Source organism: Diabrotica undecimpunctata, chromosome 2, assembly GCF_040954645.1.
Source record: "Diabrotica undecimpunctata isolate CICGRU chromosome 2, icDiaUnde3, whole genome shotgun sequence".
Taxonomy (NCBI): domain Eukaryota; kingdom Metazoa; phylum Arthropoda; class Insecta; order Coleoptera; family Chrysomelidae; genus Diabrotica; species Diabrotica undecimpunctata.
The window spans coordinates 135,707,703-135,730,087 of NC_092804.1; the positions used below are offsets into that span (position 1 = coordinate 135,707,703).

General features: G+C 31.1%; 1 protein-coding gene across 1 annotated transcript in view; it reads left to right on the plus strand.

Annotated features, from left to right (window-relative positions):
• LOC140434917 (retina and anterior neural fold homeobox protein 2-like) overlaps window positions 1–20,662 on the plus strand; it is a 232,159-nt gene extending 211,497 nt beyond the window's left edge. The window contains exon 3 of the mRNA XM_072523546.1: window positions 19,580–20,662. Within this exon, the coding sequence (XP_072379647.1) occupies window positions 19,580–19,951 (372 nt within the window). The 3' untranslated portion in view covers window positions 19,952–20,662. The remainder of the gene's footprint in view (window positions 1–19,579) is intronic.
• The last annotated feature ends 1,723 nt before the right edge of the window (window positions 20,663–22,385 follow it).

Sequence of the window (22,385 nt, forward strand, 5' to 3'; positions counted from 1 at the left end):
TTTTGTCGTTGGAATCTCTGATTATTTCTATCGTCCCTTTGTTCGTTCGTATTCCTATTCGGAGGATTTTGTGCATCTCTATTCCTGTTGTGATTTTCATTTGTTCTATTTTGTGTATCATTCCGGTTATCGTAATTTTGTTGTCTATTGTAATTATTGTAATTTCTCGGCCTATATTCGTTTGTTGATCTGGGATGTCGGTTTCTCTGGTCATAATTTGATGAATACCTTCTTTCCGGTCCATTATATTGGTCATGTTGTCTTCTATTTCTCATTTCTTTTCTTTTTGCTTCTTTTAATTGAAGGAATTGGCACAAACTATCAATATCTTGATAATTTCTCAAAATCACGTGGTCTTCCAACGTTTCCTCAAAATGTCTGCTGATCATTTCTACCAGCTGTTCGGTAGAATATTTGTATTCTAGATATTTTGAATTGTTATATATCTGCAAAGCATATCTTTCTTCAGATATTCCCATTTTTTCGTGATATTTTCCATTCTGTAGCTCTTGGTTGATTTCTCTCTGTTTATTTTTCCCCCAGAAATAGTTGAGAAATTTATTTTCAAAATCTGTCCAATTTTCAAACTCATCTTCCTTGCTTTCATACCATAACGCTGCTCCTTCTTTCAAATGGTTTCTAATTGTTTCTTTGCAATCGTCAAAATATCTAATATGTTGTAATTTGGTTTTCAAATTTTTAACAAACGGTACTGGGTGTGTTTTCCGAATATCCCCGCCAAACTGTATTTTTATGTCACCCGGACTTTGGATGAGTACTTCTCTCCTGTCTCCCATATCTCGTTGTTTTCTGATATCCTCAATTTGTTTTTCTATTTCTTTCTTGTCTTCTTGTAAAGCCATTTCAAATTTTGTTTCTAACTGTTCTAATTCCCTTTTTTGCATACTCTGAATATCCTTCATTTTAGTTTCGATTTCTTCTCTCTGCAATTCTATTTTCCTCTCTGTTTCTTCCCTACTTCTTACTAAACAGACTTTTATTTCGTTTTCATATTTGTCCATACGCGTTTCCATTTTTTGTTCCATTTTTCTTTGGTTTTCTTCCAAATTGTCCAATTTTTGTTCCGTTCTTTGTTGTGATTCATCCATTTTTTGTGACGATTCTTGTATTTGTTGTGTCTGTATTTGCATCATAGCTAATAATTTTTCTAACATCCCTGTTTCTTTTCTTTCCTCCATTATTGTCACATTTCCTTCATTATCCGATACTTCTTCCAAAATTGTTTCATCTTCTCTGTTATCCTCCTTCCTTTCCTGCATTTTACTTTGTCTCCTTGTGACAGACATGTTGTTACTTTTTGTTATTGTTTTTGTCCCCGCCAAATGTGAAATTTTACAACACTCTATATGTTTCAGAACACGACAATATTTCTCCCCAAATGTATTAAATTTTCACGACAAATATCAAATATGCAATCAGTAAAATTCAAATAATTCAGAATAAATATCAAATGTACGATTGGTAAAGAAAATAAAATCAAATAATTCAATAGCAGTAAATATCCACTAACTACGATCAAACAATAAATCAAATTTATATTCCCTGGAAAAATTGTCAAAATACTTTCAAATTCAAATTCCCTCAATGTTATATGTTTTTATCTCTGGATCACCTGTACTTATTCCAGATCTCTTTCCCTTCCTTCAAATGTAAAGCTGCGATATTTTCAAGCCCCACGTTTTGGAAGCCAGTTATTGTGATATTTAAAGTCTTGGTGCGCCAAGCTATAATTAGCTAATTAATTTTTTTGATTAATTAAAATTATTTAAATGATATGATTATGACTCTATCACAATTTTTAATTCTTTTATCTCAGGGTTAAATTCGTGCTTCAATATCTATGCTATTACATGTGAAAGGTAAGGTCCAGAGAATACCGGAATAATAAAAAACACATATGATCTAACACTATATATTGAAATAAAAATAATGAAATAATTCACACTCAAAAGTTTTCAATAAACAAATCTCATATAAGGATTCTCAAAATTTTGTTCTCCGTACGTGAACAATCAAAAATTAATGGTACAAACAATATTAATTGAAATCTCAAAATCCCAAACTATTCTAACTCTCCTAATCCAAATATTTATATCCTTTCTAAATTACGTGTAAAAATTGTGTTATCAATAAAAGAAAAAACTGCAGAAAACAAAAATATCTCTCTCTGATGATGAGTGGTCCAAATCCTTGTTCCTTGTTGACTGTATTATCTCCTCTCAACTGCTCCCTATGTAATCAGCAATCTTACAACAGATTGTTGCAAGTATATCGTCCTTAATGATCTCCTTCAAAAGCACAAATCATTCAAATTATGATAGCCTTTCTCCTCTCGATAAACTGAATCTCTCGTTGGCCCGAGTGATAAAATGACTCTTGGAATATCTTCTCTTTACGATAAACTGAATCTCTCGTTGGCCTGAACAGTGACTCTTGGAATATAAGTAGAAAAATATGACTTACAATATTTGGCTGCTATAGCTTCTGTCAGATACACTAACTCCACAAAAACTCACTAACATTCAACACTACTGCTTGCTACTTCTTCGGAATCGCCAGAGAACAAAAAATGTTCTTCTCAAAGACTTGGAAACCAACTGACTGCTATCTTTTCTCTCTCCTCAATCTCGCTAAACTTTCTTCCACACACTTATCCCACCTTTTTCAATCTCCGCCAATCACAACTCGTCACAATTCCCCCATTTCTTCATTTCGATAACAAACAAATTTTTACCTATAATTATAAATTTCCTAAAACTTATTTACAAATAATATTTTTCTATAAATCTTAAAACTAACAAAAACCTCTTTCTAAAATATCTTCTATTGTCTTTAATCACTGCACTAATGCATTTGTAAAAACCCGTTTCAATTTGTCTTTTGTTTCACTTAAACTTATGCGGGTCACTCAAATTTAACAAAGAAATGATTGATGTAAAGCCTACATTTTGTTTGGTACAGGTAATTCAAGGATTTAATAACTTTCCTTCTCCGAAATGTTTGTTGGATATTATCCTACTTATCTGAATTATTTTAATGTTTTTGAACTTTGAAATATTTTTAAACAAACCAATATTTTTCTCGATTTTACATATCATAACAATATATATATATATATATATATATATATATATATATATATATATATATATATATGTATATATATATATAAATATATATATATATATATATATATATATATATATATATATATATATATATATATATATATATATATATATATATATATATATATATAGTGATGAAGCTTTAGAAATATAAAGCGAAACGTCGTCGATAAACTTATGAAGTAGTTGACTTCTTTTTTTATTTGCCAACCTGAATGACCGATTAAACCTCTGAATTCACTAGTTGAATACTTTAGAAATATAAATTGACGGTCGTAGTTTTTACAATATATATTTATCTATATATATATATATATATATATATATATACATTCATTTTATTTGTGGTGTAAGATTATTGTATAACACTTGTTAATATTATATTTTACTATTACATTTTGTTTATATAGCAAAACATGTAGTCTTATCTACTAGCACTAGAAAAAAATGTTAAATGTTGAATGATGTTGAAATGAAAAAAAAGTATTGTGTATAACTACAAAGGTTTTGGATAGTAATACATCCTTATACTGTATTTTATTATTCTAATGACATACCGGCTATTTCTAAAACAATACACATGTAAATGATATAGCAAATATGTGGCTTTTTACCGTAAATCAAAGATAATATCAAGCAATATAAAATTATCAGGACAATGTTGGCATTATTAGGTCTCCTCAGAGACATATTAGGCCAATAATGACAAAAAAATGGTAGTTTTCAAACAGGTGGTTAGATAATTTCTTTCCTCGGTTTGTCAGCATGACAAACGATTTGTTATAAATTGAATACTTTTGTTGGGGGAAAATTGAGGTATGTATACATCAATTTTATATCCATTTCCTGAATAAACACCTGTAATGATATTGAAAATACTTAATCCATTTGTGTTTCTTACAATGGAATACAGTAGCGTCCTTATTTGGTAATTAAAACATGTTGTTTTATCCTCTATTAAAGTTAAATCCTCTAACTTCGACCTTGTGTTACAACATTTTTAAGATTTAATATTTTCAATATTTAATATAAACGTTATTAGACCTTGCTATGTGGCTAGTTTTAATTAGGTACTATTAAGATGTTCCCACTGATGATGGTCTGATAAGACCCAAAACGTTCTAAAATTTTTAATCCGTTAATCGTTAAATTTTGGATAATTTAAATTTTATTATAAATATATAACATAAAACATCAGAAGTTTTTACTTCATTGTAAGTTTTTTTAAACTATGTTATACAGCCAACCACTGAGATTTTTCCTTTTATTATTTAAAATATTGTAACCATTGAACGGCCCATCAGAAGCCAATGGGTAACAATATAAATACCTCCGAAAGTTGGGAGCCAATGTAAAACAATAAAACTCACAACTTTCTTTGAGAGCTAATTGTTAGGCCTCCTTAAGCTCAGTCTCTCAGATGTGAAAACGTCTTGTCTAAGAAGTAAAGGTGAAAAATGAGTATGGTTGGGACAAATAAACCAAGATATTCTTCTTCTTGATGTACCTATCCATTACGAATGTTGGCGATCATCATGGCAATCTTTATTATCCGCAGCAGCGCGAAAAAGCTGCACAGATGTTGTATTGAACCAGATTCTGAGGTTCTTTAACCAAGATGTTCTTCTTCTTGCTGGACCTCGTTTTCCAAATATTTTTACTTGCAAGATTGCTTGAAGGAGAGCATATCTGGATTCATTTCGCCTAATATGTCCGAAGAACTGTAACGTTCGAGATTTGATGGTGGTCAGTACCTCTCGGTTCTTATTCATTCTTCTGAGGACCTCCTCATTTGTGACTCAGTCAGTCCACGGGATCTTAAGCATTCTCCGATATAGCCACGTCTCAAATGCTTGCCAGTTTTCTGCACATATCTTCGTTCAAGGTCCACGGTTTAACACCATAAAAAAGGACAGAGAAGACGTAGCATCGCAGCTTTCTTACTTTTGTATCAAGAGAGAGGTTGTGACTCTTGAAGAAGGCCCCCATCCGATTGAAGGTGGATCTAGCTTTTCCGATACGTGCTCTAATCTCCTGGTTGTTGGTCCATTTTTCATTTATTATGGTGCCGAGGTAGTTGTAGTGCATCACTCTTTCTACAGGGGATTGGTTGAAGTAGAGTTGACCTTCTGTTATCCTTTTCTTGCTAATTATCATAAGCTTTGTCTTCTTAAAGTTTATATTGAGTCCATATTGTTAACTGTAATGCGTGATTTTGTTCATAAGAACTTGTAGATCTTCTAAGTTGCCTGCAAATACTATGGTGTAATCTGCATATCTGATATTGTTTAGCCGGTAACCATTTAGTAGAATGCCTTTTTCAGTTTCGTGCAAAGTTTCGATAAATATTTTTTCAGAGTACAGATTGAAGATTAGAGGAGACAAAATACAGCCTTGCCTCACTCCACGCATGATTTTCACATAGTCAGTATGTTCACCTTCGACTCTGAGATTTGCTGTCTGATTCCAGTAAAGATTTCCAATTATTTTCATATCTTGGTTGTTAATTCCTGCTTTTTTTAGTATTTGCATCATCTTGGCATGCTGTACTCCATACCAATATATTAACTAATCATATTTATTGTACAAAAATAACTACAAACATTGAAAATTTTACAATTAAATTAAAATTGAATTAATCCACAAAGCAAACCTTGCCTATAAGCTTTATAAATATAAAATATGATACTTGTTGTATAAAATATGAATAACTTGTTGTTGGCTTCAAAGGATTGCAGAATGTAGTGGTTAGTTGCTGATGTTCGCTTTATAGGTTATCTTGCCGATGATGTAGTTGAATTTAGATACTTTCATCTTCAGGTAGCCATTGGGTTCTACTTAGTAGGTGAAGTTATTGCTGCATGGTCGACCATGTGCTGCAAAATTCTTCAGCCAAAAAAATCAATTAAAATTTGGCCAAAAAAAACCCAAGAGAAGAGAAGATTTAATATTATAAATGAATTTTAAATCGAACCATGCATTTTTATAGATAAAGGATATTTCCTTTTCTTCAGAATTGAAGTGTGACATAATAGAGTTGAGTGGCCAACTGACAGACATATTGTCTATTAAAGTGAGGTATAGAAATTTATATATGTTCTATCATTTCATAGAATATAACAGGATCTGAATATTGAAATTATAACTGAAATAAATGAAAGAAAATGAAAAATAAAGATTAAATAGGATATCTAGTTGATTGAAGGATTGAATGAAGAATTGGGCGCCAACTACTTTTAGAGTAAAAATAGTAAAATAAAAGATAATGTTAATAAATAAATAAAATCAAAAAAAAAATTATTAAAAGAGAAATAACAAACATGTGACGTATATAACGTTACAACGGTATTACTTAGTAATTGTGTACGAACTTAATTAAAAATCTGTGCCAATAAACAAATATTTATAATTAAATATTTAAAAAATTGACAATAATAATTGAATGAAGTTAATGAAGAGAACCATATAGTATTTTTTGATCTTATGGTCTATGTTACATACCAATTAATACAATATTACGATTATTCAGCAGTAAATATTGCAATAATTTAAGCTATTATAGACCTTGGAAGCTCAGTGGTAAAAGCGTTAACTGACTGAATAAAAACTCAGTGAGTCATAATTTCAAACCATCTGGGGATAAGAATTAAAAAAAAAATGGTGACCTGGTAGTTATTTAAAGAATAAAATCCACAAAAAAATGAAATTCCTGTAGTTGGCTTTATACCACGAATCGCGAGAGTTTTATTTAAAAATCCTTTATAAAAGTTATATAATTAAAAAAGCCACAACAAACTGTGTAGATATCTACATTTATTCTTTAATTAAATTAAAAAATATTTTATCTTCTGTCCATGAGTGGGCACAATGGATCGCTGCCACTGAATTCTCGCTGAGCCGGCTTCTTTGTTACCTCATGGTTAAGCCGGCTCTGGAGAAGAGACTTTTTGCTGGGATGGACGTAGCTGGAATTGGTAAGATATTTTTCTGGTCCCTTTTCTGGTACACTGACAAAATCTTGGGATCGTCTTCGTCAGTAGAAGACCCTGTAGAAGATCCTTCCTTGTTTGTTGCTTCCAGATTAAGGCTCTTTTTTTCATATTTTTTATATAATTTTCCGAGTTTTGTTTCTGTTTCTTGTTTCAAGGAAAGGCCCCATTTCGATAAATTGAAAGCTTTTAATTTTTGGCAAGGATAGATTACTAGAGAAGCATAGTACACACAATTTGTTTTATTGTAGTATTTGATAATCTTATTTCTTGCTGCTATTAAAGAGTTTCTATAACCGCGAGAAATAAAATAAAATTCCTCGTCATTATTTTGGTCAGTATTAGTTTTTTAATATTTTTTTTTGTCGAGGTAGTCGAGTAATAAATTTAGGTACATGGCCACATTGGGAAGCGTGACATACTTTTCCCCTTCTAGTAAGTCTGTAACTTTTTTGCAGTTTTTTAACAAACCTTCTATTGGTTTTAGTAAATTCCATTCTAAAGTATATAGGTAATTCCATTCTTGGATTCTGAATGGTATTACCGATATACTTTAATTACCAAATCATTTTGATAATAATAAAAGTGCATTTTTTGCGGTACATGCGGGATGTCATGCGGGACAAAACGCCAATCATGTTCCGATTTCTGTCCGGCAGAAAAATCCAGCGACAAAATGCGAGAAAAAGTGCAAGACAAAGTCCCGCATGCAAAGGAGATCCAAGGAAGAGCCACTAAATGAATAAGACTATGAAAACTGCCAATCGAACTGCGATCATATTCGATATAAACAACGACTAATATTATTATTAGAACATTAACGATTTTTAAACTTATGTTATGTTGGAAGCTTCGAGCTAATTATAAACTTAAACGTTTAATTTAAAATTTAGTTTATGGTCAGGTAATATCATCTGAAAAAGACACATCTAACTATAAGATGAAATATTAATATCTAAACCACTTTTCTGGTATTCTATGATTAAAACACAATTTGTACTTATAACTCTAGATTTTGTCTTTTTTATTTTCTATTTTTGAAATTTCTATCTTCGTTTTTATTTTTTTTTCATCTTTTGATTGTATTTATTTAACTTTAACTGTACTGAACGATATTCTTCCTTCGCAACAAGGTCCTAACGAGTTGCCACTGACACAGGACATTTTTATTGGCTTTGGAGTTTGATTACTTGGCAAACATATTTATGTTTTCCAAACAAAATAATGACATTAGAAAATCAATACATTCAAAAAAAGATAAATTATATATAAAGTACAAATATAACTTTTAGTGGAGGGTAATTATTGAGTAGGAGTAATTTTATGGGTATTTTTTTAAATGGATACTCACTGTTTTGTAATAACTTTTTTAAATCTAAAAAAGTAGAAAAAATTGTTTTATTGTTTGTAATAGTAAAAATTAGTTTAATATTATCAAATTTTATTACAAAGTCATCTTTTTCTCTCTTTTATATTAATATAGCCAGATATAAAATGACAGACTTGCTAGACTTTTACATATCAACACTAAGCTATTCGAAGTTGAATCGAACCTAGATATAAGATCTGCTTATAGTGCTGTTATCGTAAACATGTATACATATACAATAAAAGCCTATACCTCCACACTCTGCAACCATAGCACGAGATGAGAAGAATTCCAGGAAAAAATTAACATGGCAACAAACCTACAGATATCATTAAAATCACCAACTTAAGTGGAGAATGCTCTAAGTAAATTCACAAAGAATGTACAAAAATGTGCGTGGTTGGCTACGCCACCAAGTAGTAAAAATCGCAGAAAAAGGGAATCTTTGAAAAACATGGCAACACATGAGAACCCAGAGTAATAAGAACAAATTTAATAGAGCTGCAACAGAAAATCGCCTTAAACAATTGTCTCAAGCAATTAGCTGTGAATACTCTCTCTAGAAAGTCACACGATACCTAAAAAGTGCTATAAAGTCAATACCACCAATTAGAAACATGGCTGGACAATGGGCACAAAATAATCCAAAAAAAATCAAAGCATTCGGTAAACATTTAGTAAAAGTATTCTAACCACATAATTTTGTATTAAGTTCCACAGAAACTCAAGATATAAGGAAGGCCTTAGACGAGCCGATTCAAATGGAGTTGACAATGGAGAAATTTATATTCAAAGAATTGAAATCTACCATCATGGAAGAAATAGACTCGAAAAAATCTCCTGACTACGACCTTATAATGGGGGACGTCTTACAAAAGCACCCAGTAAGGATACGAGTTATATTCTGTAGATATTCAATGCTTTTTTTAAGACAATGAGTTGTTTTCCGCGACAACGGAAAGTAGCAGAAGTCTATGTGGTGCCGAAGCCAGACAAGAAACCTATAAATTACATCATGTAGGCCAATTAGTCTTTTGTCAATTATATCCAAAATATTTGAGAAATTGTTTTTAAAAAGATTTTAACTTGCCATAGAAAACAAAAAGATCATACCTGGTTACCAGTTTGTTTCCGTTGTGAACAAAGCACTATCCAGGAATTGTAAAACAAATTGACAACGATCTAGAGAACAACCATCTAGAAAATAGAGTATACTCTTTCCCTTTCTAGATATAAGTCAGACTTTTGATAAGGTATTTAGATTGCGCATAATAACAGATGCTACGTGCCCCGTGGTCCGTGACCAATCATCTAATTGAGAAAGTATCATCCGTAAAAACAGAAATAGCACGTTACAGGATAAACACAAACATTAAGCCAGTGATCATGGTAATATGCTAGTGCGTGAGCTATACGAAACCAAAGGTGAAGAGCGTCGCTTAAAACGATTCAGAGCAGCAGACTTAAGTAATAGATTAAGTTAGATAATAACAATATATTCAATAATAGTATTGTTAATTAATATTAAAGGTATTTTCTCGTTGACGAAAATTCCTACATGTCCTAAACAATATTCGTCAAAAATTTTTATTGTTTGTTCGTATGCTAAGAACAGATTGTAAATACAATGTAGACATAGAAAACATAATATAGATCTTCCGCTGTTTATGTTTCTAATGCTAAAAGCAAAAGTAGTTAACCCAACCTCTAGGGGCCTGCATGACCACTCCTGCGAGCCACAATGCTCCCTAGGCTATCCTTCGCTTTTCGTAGCACGCTGATGCGCTATGGAGGTAAATATCAATAAAACTCTTGCCATATGGAAGTCCTGAGTACAAGATTTCTATCCTCTTTATATAAAATCTTCCCCATATTAGGCAGAACAGCTGTAATCTTGCTATCTTCATAAACTGATTTATCATTGATTTGCTGCTCCGGGCCTACATGCAGTTTTTTATCTTTCTTGTTGTTGAGTTTACTTCTTCAGAGGATAGATCTCAGTGTGTTGGTTGTTTTGAATGTTGTTGTAATATTGTACTTTTCCTATCGTTTTCAATTTTTCTGATAAGCCCTTCACATATGATATTGTTGTCATCTCTGAATCATTTTTTGTAAGTTTTTCTAGATTGCTTGTGTTTTTGTTGTTTCCCTACATTCAGTCTTGTGCAATTCCTTGTTCATGAATGACAATTAGTAGACTACCTAATACTGGAAAGAAGAAGAATATCCTGGCTTCATAACCTACGAAAATGGCTTAACTTGCCCACTACCGGACTTTTTAGGGCAGCAGTCAACAAAGTCAAAATAGCCATGTTAATGTCCAATATCCATAATGGATAGGCACCACAATAAGAACTTGTCTACTTTCCTTACCACTTTATTTATTTTCTTTGAGGGAACCTATACATTCCATATTCCACAATTCGTAAGTATTTTCCATTTTCCATTTTCCAGTTCGTCTTAACATTTTGTCTAGTTCGGAGAGTTAAATCGGTGACTTATTGAACGGAGAGCAAGATCAACGATTTGACTCTCCTGTAGTTCTTCATATGGGTTATTTAAAAAGCAAGATTTATAATACCATTCAAGCTTTATTGGAAGAATTAAAATAACTTATTTAGGGTAATAACCCCCAAAATGCTCCAAAATGTTCTGCGTAATTTTTAACAGCTACTTTCTAATTGTATGAACGTTGGTGGATATTATTTTAAACATTTAAGAAAATAGTTATAGCTGATGAGTAAGCTGTTTTATATTATGAATTTATTAATTTAAAATTTAGTTCAATTTATTTACGTTACATAAAAGTTTCTGTAAATCTTGCAAATTTCGTTTTAATGTAGTTTTTAACATGACCGGAAATTGACACCGGCAAAACATAGGTGTAACGTTTAGTTTTTAAGAAATGTAACACTTTCAATATACTGATAATTTTTCAGCAAACTACCCGTCTAACAATATACCACACATGGTATATTCCCTATTTCAAATTTCAGGGTTGGGCTACTGGAAGGGAGGGGGTTGACAATTGACAGATATCTATAACGTGACTCTTTACAGGGTGGACTCTTTTGAATGGCCAACCCTGTATATTTTGACGTTTTGGTTCTTTAATTTGGGTCTTTTGTCCATTAGATTCAATACCCCTTTGTGTAGTGTTTTTTTTATGCCCCTTTATATCATTTATAAATAACACGACATAGATAAAATAAGATAAGCAATTTTAATGATGTACATTACTCAAAAGTTTATTGGTATGTTTAAAGAGATAGTTTTAAATGCATTATCGAATGATTATAGTTGACCTTAATTATTTCTCTACTTATAACTTATAAAGAGCATTAGACGATTAGTTTAAATTGTGCAAATGAGTCTATTTATTATATACCACGGACACATTCAAATGCTTTTTATTTTACATTATGATTTCCAATTTATAATTTATAATAATTAGAAATTTATTAGTGAGTAGCAAGTTACAAATTATTTATTTCCAAGAACGGATAGAAAGGATCATAAACATATTTGTGCAATCGAGTTATAATAAATGCCAAATGACTTAAATTCCTTGAAATGAAGTAAAGAATAAAAAAGTTAAGAAGTCCCATTCGCCATCGTTTAGGCCTCTCTTACTCATGGCGTCGTCTACTTCGTTCCTCTAGGATCTTAGGGGTCGTTCTCTTTTTCTCTTTCCTATGGGGCTCCATTCGGTTATTCTCTTCATCCATCTGCTGTCGCTAGTTCTTCTTACATGTCCATACAACTTTAGTCTTTTTTGATCTATGTATGTTCTAGTTATTGTATATATTCTATATACAGTATGTCTGTTTCTATTGATGTTCTTTTCTTTATTTCGTCATTATTTCTCCTATCCATTCTTGTTACTCTGCAGCATCTTCGCAGGCATTCCATCTCTGTTGCTACTATCTTGCAGCTCTTTTTCTTGTTTATACGCTAATTTTCAGCCCCATATGTCATAATACTTCTACCACTAATGTTTTATAAATTTGTGTTTTTGTCATCGTATTTAGGTGTCCATACTGAGTTAAGTTGTCGGAGTGCTGTTCTTGTTTTTCTAATCTTTGTTTAATTTCTTTCTCTGTTGTTGCCTTTTCGTGATTATAAACCCAAAGTATTTGAATTTATCCTTTCCTTTGATTGTTACGTTGTCGTCAATCCGTAGATCTTCTATGTTTTCTTCACTTGTTGATAGGTACTCTGTTTTCGAGAATTTTCTCGTATACCTTTACCCTTTAAAACTTCGCTTGTTTCTGAGGTATTTCAAGAGTATCCTGGAGAAAGCATATTCCTACGTTAAAGTCTTTAAAGAGAAAAGTTAAAAAAGAAATATTTAGTCATAATCCAAAAAAAACTTTAAACTGATTATTTAAGACAATTGTTTGTCTAAAGCCAAATACTCCAGCAAAAAAAGAATATTGTGGTTAAAAATATTAGAATATAGTACAAAGTTTAATTTTCTGCCTTAGTGATCACAGTTCAAAACAAAGGAATTGAACTCCAAAAAACATTTAGAAAAATATTACAAAGAAAAAGACATCAACGACTGGTTGCACAAATATATATATATAAATATATATATATATATATATATATATATATATATATATATATATATATATATATATATATATATATATATATATATATATATATGTATATATATATTGTTATGATTGTTTATTTTGAGTTCCAACTTAGTTTATTGAGCCAATAAAAAAGAATTATAACTTATTTGATATCAAAAGTAAAATAATTCTTATATTACCTGTGTTCGATGGATTCAAAAGATTTTCTAGTTGTCTTTTATCGGGGTAGAGAAGAAAAGGATAAGAATACAAATATATTATATTACAAAGATTTACGTTTCTTTATTTTATATGAACGAATAAAACAATTATTAAATTCTGTCGTTATCTTATCAATCAGCATACAAGAAAATAAATCAAATTATTATGATAATAAGATTATAAAGCTACATACATTTATATTACGTGAAAAACCAATTTTACTTAAAATTTTCTTTACTTGAAAAAAGAAACCACAAAACTTTAAACTTTTGATTAGCCTAACAAAACCTCAGTTCTTAAATTTTAATGCTAATGACCATGATGTCGAAACGATCCTTCATAGATATAAAATTCAATTGTACAAACACTTACAGTTTATTTTCTTCTTGAGTTGTATGTTGGAACATACCCAGAAAAGTTCAGTCTCCTCAAAGATGTGATCTCCCCTCTTTGGCACCTCGGCTCCTTCTTTACGTCTCTGCAAACCTCCTTCAGACTACACAAAAAACACCTGATTCACTTCTCCAAACTCCGCTATTTATTTATGACACCAGGACCTCCTTTTGTCAACTTGATGCCGTAAGAATACTTTCACATCTACTTTATAAAATGTCCACGGTAGATACAAGGACCTCTTTTAATCTACTTGTTATCTCCTTCTTCAAACTATTCACTTCTTTTCGTTACGCCGGTATCCAAACTCACGAACCACACCCTATCTTTTAGACAAACCACTGTTTTCTTTCGATGACCAAAATATGACTAACTTCTCCTCTCTCATGATCGACTCACCAAATTCCCATTTAAAAACGACCGTCCAATCAAAAAGCTTAAATTGTGTTTACCATGATTTTGGAAAAGCCTAATTTCGGTTTCAGAGAAAACTAAATAGCTTACTTTAAAATTGGTTTTTTACAATACATCATTTATACATATTTCAAAAGATTAAAATATGGTCATCTAATACTCGACTCTACAAACAATGAAAAGATTAACTTACAGGTAAAATGTCTTCTAATTCTAAACAAAGGTTTTTTGATAATTTTGTTTGCAACGGAAACAGGTCGTTTGCCAAACAAATTTCTATTCTTATCTACACTAAATCTTATCTTAAATTAATATATACATTTTTGTTTATAATGATTTCTTAAAATTTTATTCCGATGGATATTTTTATTTATTTTTCTTTGGTTGGGAAAGAAAAAGTATGACAATATATACATATATATACATATACATTAAGGATCACTCGAAGAGTGGTGGGATTTCGGCCAAAAGGTGGAGAAACAAGACAAAGAAGGTGGCTACTTTATCTATTTATTGAAGACGTTTCGCTTTCTAATCAAAAAGCGTCATCAGTTCATGTAAAAAGAACAATATGAAAAAACAAACATCCATAGAAAAGTTATTATAAGTGTGTTACCTCAAAAAGATATGTAGCAGTCAATGATATTAAATGGGTAAAGAAGCTTACGACAATGGGCATTATAAGATTATGTTGTATAAACAATTAATTGAAACTAAATACAGTTTACAAATTAACTCAAACTTAGCACATCAAAAGACCATGTGGTAATTGGACATGTATATGAAAAATATGTAAAAAACTTAAGTAAAAAACATCAATTTACAGAGAACTAAAAAGTATATTACTACAGTAATAGTAATATATAAAACAGTATATTATTAGGTAAATATAATTTTAACTTTAGGTATATATATATATATATATATATATATATATATATATATATATATATTGTATATAATGTACTCATATTTAATTAGGTTTCCTTCAATTTAAAAAATCAGAACAATTCAGCAAAGAAAAACGAAATAACTCAACAAGTTACCTTAATAAACTTAGTGCTCAAACTAATTGAAATATAGTCATTAATTTTATTTCTGGAAAGAACAATGTAAGTCCAGGTAAACAAAATAACTTTAACCATTAGTTCTCTTCAGTCGTGTCCAATTTTCGGAAAACGAAATAAAAACTTCATTCGGTGCCGTCAGCTTACTTTTATGAAGTTACACAATTGCCAACACAACGAGAAAATTGCATTCGACAAACATGGGAGTTTGCTAAAACTTCTTATTGGATTTAGTCAATTTAAGACAGCTTCAGTCGCTATTAGCCCAGGCAAAGAATGCCATCAAATTGTCAATTAATGCATCAGTTCAAAACCAATTTTGAGCTCGCCCAAGGCGTCTCAACATGGCTGCGAGGAAAGACACCCCAAAATCAGGGTTGGAGTTTGTCTCTCATACATTGTTCGCATTGATGTCTCTAAATAAAAATAAAACGTTAGGAACAGATTTATAGATGTCGATCTAATGACTATTTTATTTTATTTTTGTTTTTAGTTTATATTCTCTTATAAGTCTCTGTTAGACTCTCTGATAATACAGTTGATTAAACTTCTGTATCTCTAAAAGTAGTATGACATATTTTGTAATGTTTTATTTCTATTCAGTTGCAAACTTACCTATATATGCATAAATAATTAAGTAATGGATTCGGCCGTTACTTGATGGAAATTCATTTTATATATCAATAAAACACTGAAAACTTGGTTTTTAAAACTTCCACAAAATTTAATATAAAATCTTATCACTACAGCTGTTTCGGCAGAGTGCCTTTCTCAAGTGATCTATTTTTGGTATGTGTTTACACTTTATAGGCTTTAATGAAATAGGTTGAGGAGGGGAGAACTGTTTGTCTGAAATTAGTCGTTCAGAATTATGTCTGTGTTTTTAAATTTGTTAATTTCCGTAGATTCTAATAGAGATAGCTTAGGCCTTTATTTTGAATCTGAATAATTTGAAATATATGATCAAGAAAGTAAAGTGCACATGAAAAATCTGTTTTTCTATTATTAAAAGCCATTTTATGTTCTGCTAAACGTTTGTTAAAAGTTCTACCAATTTGACCGATGTAATTTTTGAGATAGTCGCCACATTTAAGTTTGTGTACCTACACCACTGTGTAAGTGCTATTATTTTAGCTTTTGTTGATTTTAATATATTTGCCCAAGTTTTGTTTGTTCTTTTTTATGTGTTTGGCTATTTTTGTTGATATTTTGCCTTTATATGTAATTGAGCAGATGGTACTGGGTTTTTTCTCTGGTGGTGGAAATACTAATTTTAGGGCTTTCTTGTGTAGTTTTTGATTTAAAGTTTTATTAATTGTTTGTTCGTTGTACCTATTGTTTGCTGCTATTTACTTAATGATATTTAATTCTGTCCCAAAGTTGTATTTTGACATCGGAATTTCTGTTGTCTATTCTGTTGTCTATGTAACATGCTATGCTAGGCTGCCAGTTTAGCTGTCAGATAGCTTAAAAATTTAATTTTTAACTCTTTTGTTGATCCTCAAAGCTTGTTGATCCTAAAATATTGGCTCCGAATTTGATGATCGGTAAAAAATATAATACAAAACTCGAGCTTTTCCAGCAAATGAATTACCAAACTAGAATTACCCTGATTTTTGTAGGTAAATCGATTTCATAAGATGACTTTACGCAAAAGTTTGTCTCCAAAAGTGACTTATTTGTTATGAAAGTTGAACAACAGACTAAATTATCATTTTGTTTCGCGTTAAATAGAAGAAATTTAGAAAAAATTGAGTAGAGTGATTGTAAATGGCAATTGATTGGATCTACCTATATTTATTTAGACCTGCCTCTATCTCTTTAAACTTGTCTTGACCTAAACTCTGTCAGTCTACGGCTGACTGATTTGTTTTCAGATTGTTTTGACCCGTGCCAGATCCAATGAAATTTCTTTTTTATCACTTCTTTGATTTTAGATATTATAATCTGATAAGAAGTACTTTTAGAAGATTGTAAAATTTATAATGAAAAAAATACACCTTTAGTTATGATTAATAAAGCAAAATTTGTATTGGGTAATAGTAATAATAAAGTATTATATATACCAGTATTTGTTTAATTTTAGTCTAAGCGGTTAGTCCACACCTGAATTCAACTAAACCAAAATAAAAGAACCAAAAGAATTCAGATAATCAAGAGCGTCACTGAGAATAGGGGTGGAACTTTGTAACGGGTCTTCCCTTTTCATTCGTCTGCAACAATTCTTTAAGAGGGGTGCATATAAACATTGGTTCTTGCACTTTACTTCCCCCTTAAACGACAATTTACTTTTTGTGTATACACAGTGATTTTAAACTACCTCTGTTAGAATCGAAGGAGAAAGGGAAAGTTTGCGGTCCCTATCTCAATAACCTCATTGGTCTATGTAGAAATATGTTTTATCTACAGTTGCAGCTGAGTTATTTTATATATTTTCGCTAAAATATTATTAAATAAATAAATATCTAAATGTTTCCTAGGTTCGTATATTTTGAAGCTCCTCAACTTTATTTGAATACCTCATAGAAAACCTAAAGTGGGCTTTACACCCACAATAAATTTACGAAAAAATTCATGTACTTATTCAATAAGTTCTTTGTCATTTAAGTCTTGAATATCTTACAATCCGATACAAGTTCTTACTTTGGTGTACGCTCTCTCATACATATCTTTCATGAGCCTTACATACTTCTCACAACCCACTGCTCTCTTATATATCTGCGTAGTTCTTTTCTAGGAACTGTGTCGTATACCCTCTTAAGATCTTAAAATACCAAATGTAGCTCTGTTCTCTTCTTGCCGTATGCCTTGATATTTGCTTTATTTCAGATCTTAACACTCTTCCATCTGTGCTCTTACTAAGCCGCACGTGAGTCAAGTCCTTTGATGATTTATGCCAGGCTTTAGTAACACCGTATAACCTTTTCATCCCTTCGGATATTTCCAAATTGTCATACAGCTTTGCAGACGATATTTGCGTACCAGTAGCTACAGCGCGCTTTGGCTTCTTTGCTGCTTTTTATGTATCCTTACTAAATAGTAGTAGTAATAATAAAATATTGATATTAAATTATAAAAAAATAATAATTATAAAATATTGTTTCTTGTATACACTTAATATTTACCACAAGATAAAGAAGTATTTTTTAAATTGAGATAAAAAAAACATAACTGCATCAAACTTCCTTTACTTTTTTAAAAATTGTGAACCGTTTTGAGTTATAATGGTTTTTATATGAAATTTAAACTTCTTTACCATGTGTATAAAGTTCAATAATCTCTAATGTAATTTGAATAAAAGTTTAAATTCCTTTTAGGCTTATTAACCAGATGCAACATTATTGTTTACAGAGTAAAGTTGTTTTTTTATTTACAGGGTGCTGTCAAAATTGGCATAAAACCGGCATATTGTTATTGTTATTGTTAATGTTTAATAGTAACCTTGTTGTGTGCCATTTGGTGGCACTTATAATAATAGTTTGCCTTATTTTCTTGACAAAATAATATTGGCTCATTTAGGATATACAAAGAATGATTTTTTAAATTTAATTATAATTTACGGTAAGTAAAACTGAATAGTAAACTAAAACTTGCCGTGTTTTTGCTGAGAAATATCCTGAGAAACCTCGACCAAATCATAAAACTGTAAAACCTTTGTTCAACAACTCTAATAAAGAATTACAAATAGATATCCTGGAATATTTTGCAGCTAATCCAAAATCATCCTTACGGAAATAATCATACATAATAATCAGATCCACGGTGAAGTATGCCAACAAAACGTGGATTATGAGCCAACAGGAAGAAGTGAAAGTAGAGATCAGGAAAAGAAAGTTGCTCAGAAAAATTTTTGGAGGAATACAGACGTTAGATTTTCTGTCGGTTATATTAAATTGGTGCAGCATACGTTGTAAATCATCTTCACTTTGAGAGAGTAGTATTGCGTCGTCTGCATAGCAGATTACTTCAAGTTGTTTTTCTCCCATTTGGTATCCTTTTTTAGTTCTTACTTTTTTTATTATTTCGTCGATAATCAAGTTGAACAATCGAGGACTCAGGGAATCTCTCTGTCTTATTCCATTGCCAGCTTCAATAGGGTCGGTTATTTCTTCTTCTACGGATAAAAAGATTAATTTTCGTACCTTCTTTAAGTATATCTTGTAATAATTGTATATTAAATAAAAAAAAATTGGTTTGAAAAAAAGAAATGAAGAAATAAGGGAATGTCAAATATGTGTTAATATTATGGTTTTTGGTACTCTTTAAGGCATATTTCAGTTTTAGTCTTGTTATAAAGACACTAATTATTATAAAATAATTATTAAAACAATACTTCTTGTTGTTAGTAAAGAAATATTAGATGAAATAAATACTTTTTCTATTGTTTCAGGTTTGGTTTCAAAATCGCCGAGCAAAGTGGAGGCGACAAGAAAAAATGGAAGCAGCTCGATTAGGACTAAGTGAATATCATGCAGCCACACTATCGCGAGCTGGCTCTAGTCTTACTTTACCAATGGATCCCTGGTTATCGCCACCGCTGCTTTCGGCTCTTCCAGGTTTCCTTAGTCACCCGCAAACTGGTTACCCAAGTTATCTTACCTCTCCCATCGCCACAGACCCTGGAAGACCTCCGATGGCGCACTCTCATTCTCATTCGCCAAACAACACACCACCCGACCTTAGAACAACATCTATAGCAGCACTACGTCTCAAAGCAAAAGAGCACGTTGAAAATATTACTAAAGGTTTACAAATGGTTTAAGTGAGTGTGTAGGTATTAGGCGTATTATATTTTATGGACCGAAGTAGTTTCAATACAACCGAATTTTTGGTTCAGACTTATTAAAGGATGATATGTAAAGTTGTAGAAGTGACGTATTACAATTTCTTATAGAATGAATGTCAAAACGTTAAGATTATTTTACATTCTTTAAAAATATGACGGTTGACGTGTTCCTCTAATTACTTCTTTGAATCGAAATATATATGTAATAATAGATTTTCTTATCAGTTCAATAACAGAGTGTAAAAAGAGAAGTCAAAATACGCTGAACAAAATATTAGTAAAATTGGTAGTAACAATGTAAGATTTTTACATAAGTAAAAATAAAAATAGTTTTTTACAACTTGTTCTTCTTTTACCTCAGGTCAGACTCGTCTGGTCGCTGGAACTTTGTTGTGAGAACTTTGTATAAAACCCTGCCTTTCATTAATTTCCAGAAAGTGCTCTAGATAAAAGCCAGTAATTTTTCTATGAAGAGTTTAACAATTTCTCCTGACAATACCGGTCAGAGTAAAAAAAGTTACACTTTCCAATTTTAGTATCCAGTGTACTCATAATTAGCAAATATCAACTAATATTTAGTCACTCGCACATATCAATGTTCATTTAATTACACCTGTGCCGTTTCTTCCCTGTTGGTTGGTTTTTTCTTCAGTCTCGTGCATGTAAGAGTTATGGTAGCAGACTTTGTTGCATAAGTATTCCTATTGTGTAATTTTTATTTATTGAACCAGGTAAAACTAGCACGATCGTGTTAGTAATAATTTACTTTAATCCGATTCCGAGAGATCGCAGCCTCTTTTGGGTTGTTTTTTATAGTCCCTCAGTTTTTTTTTTGTTGATTTTGTCCATTCTGGTCCTGTGAGTATGCGATAAATAAGGTTTTGTACGAAGGGTTTGTAAGAGTCCTCATTAGACATCCAACTACTGCGCTTTTTTGGACACAGTACACCCTTTTACCGTACATGTTGCCACCGTACATTTACCGTACACCAATTTTTAATAATTTACTTTTACTAGGTATTTAAATTTCTAATTGCCACTTTTTCTTTGATTCCTTGATCCAGATCTAAAATTTTGTATATTATTGCATTTCATAAAGTAAAGGCATACAAAATATGGGCAGACACGAATTGAGGACCAGAATGAAATTTTAAGTAAGGGTTTACTTTTATACCTGAAAAAATCGCACGAATTGAGGACCAAAACTTCAAGAAGGTAAAAATATTATTAAAAGTACGAATCTCAATAATCTTAAATATTTATTTGATATTTTATGGGATATTTATATAGATGTTGCTTTTCGGAAAATTGTATTATCTACACCTAGCGTAAACAATTTTGCGTTACATTTATTTATCGTACATGTCCAAAACTTTTCATAACTTTTAAGCACTATTTTTTCTTCTTCTTCTTCAAGTGCCGTCTCCGCTACGGATTTTGGCAATCATCATTGCTATTCGTATCTTTGAAGCTGTTGCTCTAAATAATTGGTTAGATGTGCACTGGAACCAGTCTCTTAAATTGCGCAGCCAAGATATACGTCGTCTTCACACGCTTCGTTTGCCCTGAATCTTTCCTTGGATAATTAAGTGGAGCAATCGGTACTTTTTCCCTCTCATCGCGTGACCAAGATATTCCAACTTTCTTCTCTTGATGGTGATCAACAGCTCCCGTTCTTTGTTCATTCTTCGAAGAACTACACTATTTGTTACTTTGTCTGTCCAAGGTATTTTTAAAATTCTTCTGTATATCCACATTTCGAAGGCCTCTAGTTTATCGGTATTGTTCTTGTTTAAAGTCCAAGTGTCTACTCCGTACAGCAGTATCGAGAAGATGTAGCATCTAACCAATCTCATTTTCAGGTTTAAGTTAATGTCATGACTTCCCAGAATGTCCTTCATATTAACAAAAGCAGCTCGAGCCTTTCCAATTCTAGTTTTTATTTCTTCTGTGATGTCATTGTTGTTATTAACGCTTTCCCTTTTCACTTAAGATCATTTTAATTTCACTTATTTTGACTACCTTTCAAGACAGTTCAAAATAAACTAAATCTAAATATTTCCTTACTCATTAAAATCTCGTTCGGTCCGTAATTCGGTGCACTTATTTTGGCTGTTCAGGTAGCGGTCCTCAATTCGAGAACACCGCAAAATATATCAAGATATGGGTTTTGCTAGAATTTTGTTAAAATATAGTTAAAACTTTTAATATTTACGAACATTAACGTTTTTATTATCAGTTTTCATAAAAATTTTAACCATTTTTTAAATATACTAAATAATTTCTACCTTTAACAATTTTACCAATATATTTGTTAATATTTTGACACCTTATTTATCTGTAACTTGTAAAACAGTTTATAATACTTTTATTTGACTCCTTTTATAATTTATAAAGATATATGAACAAA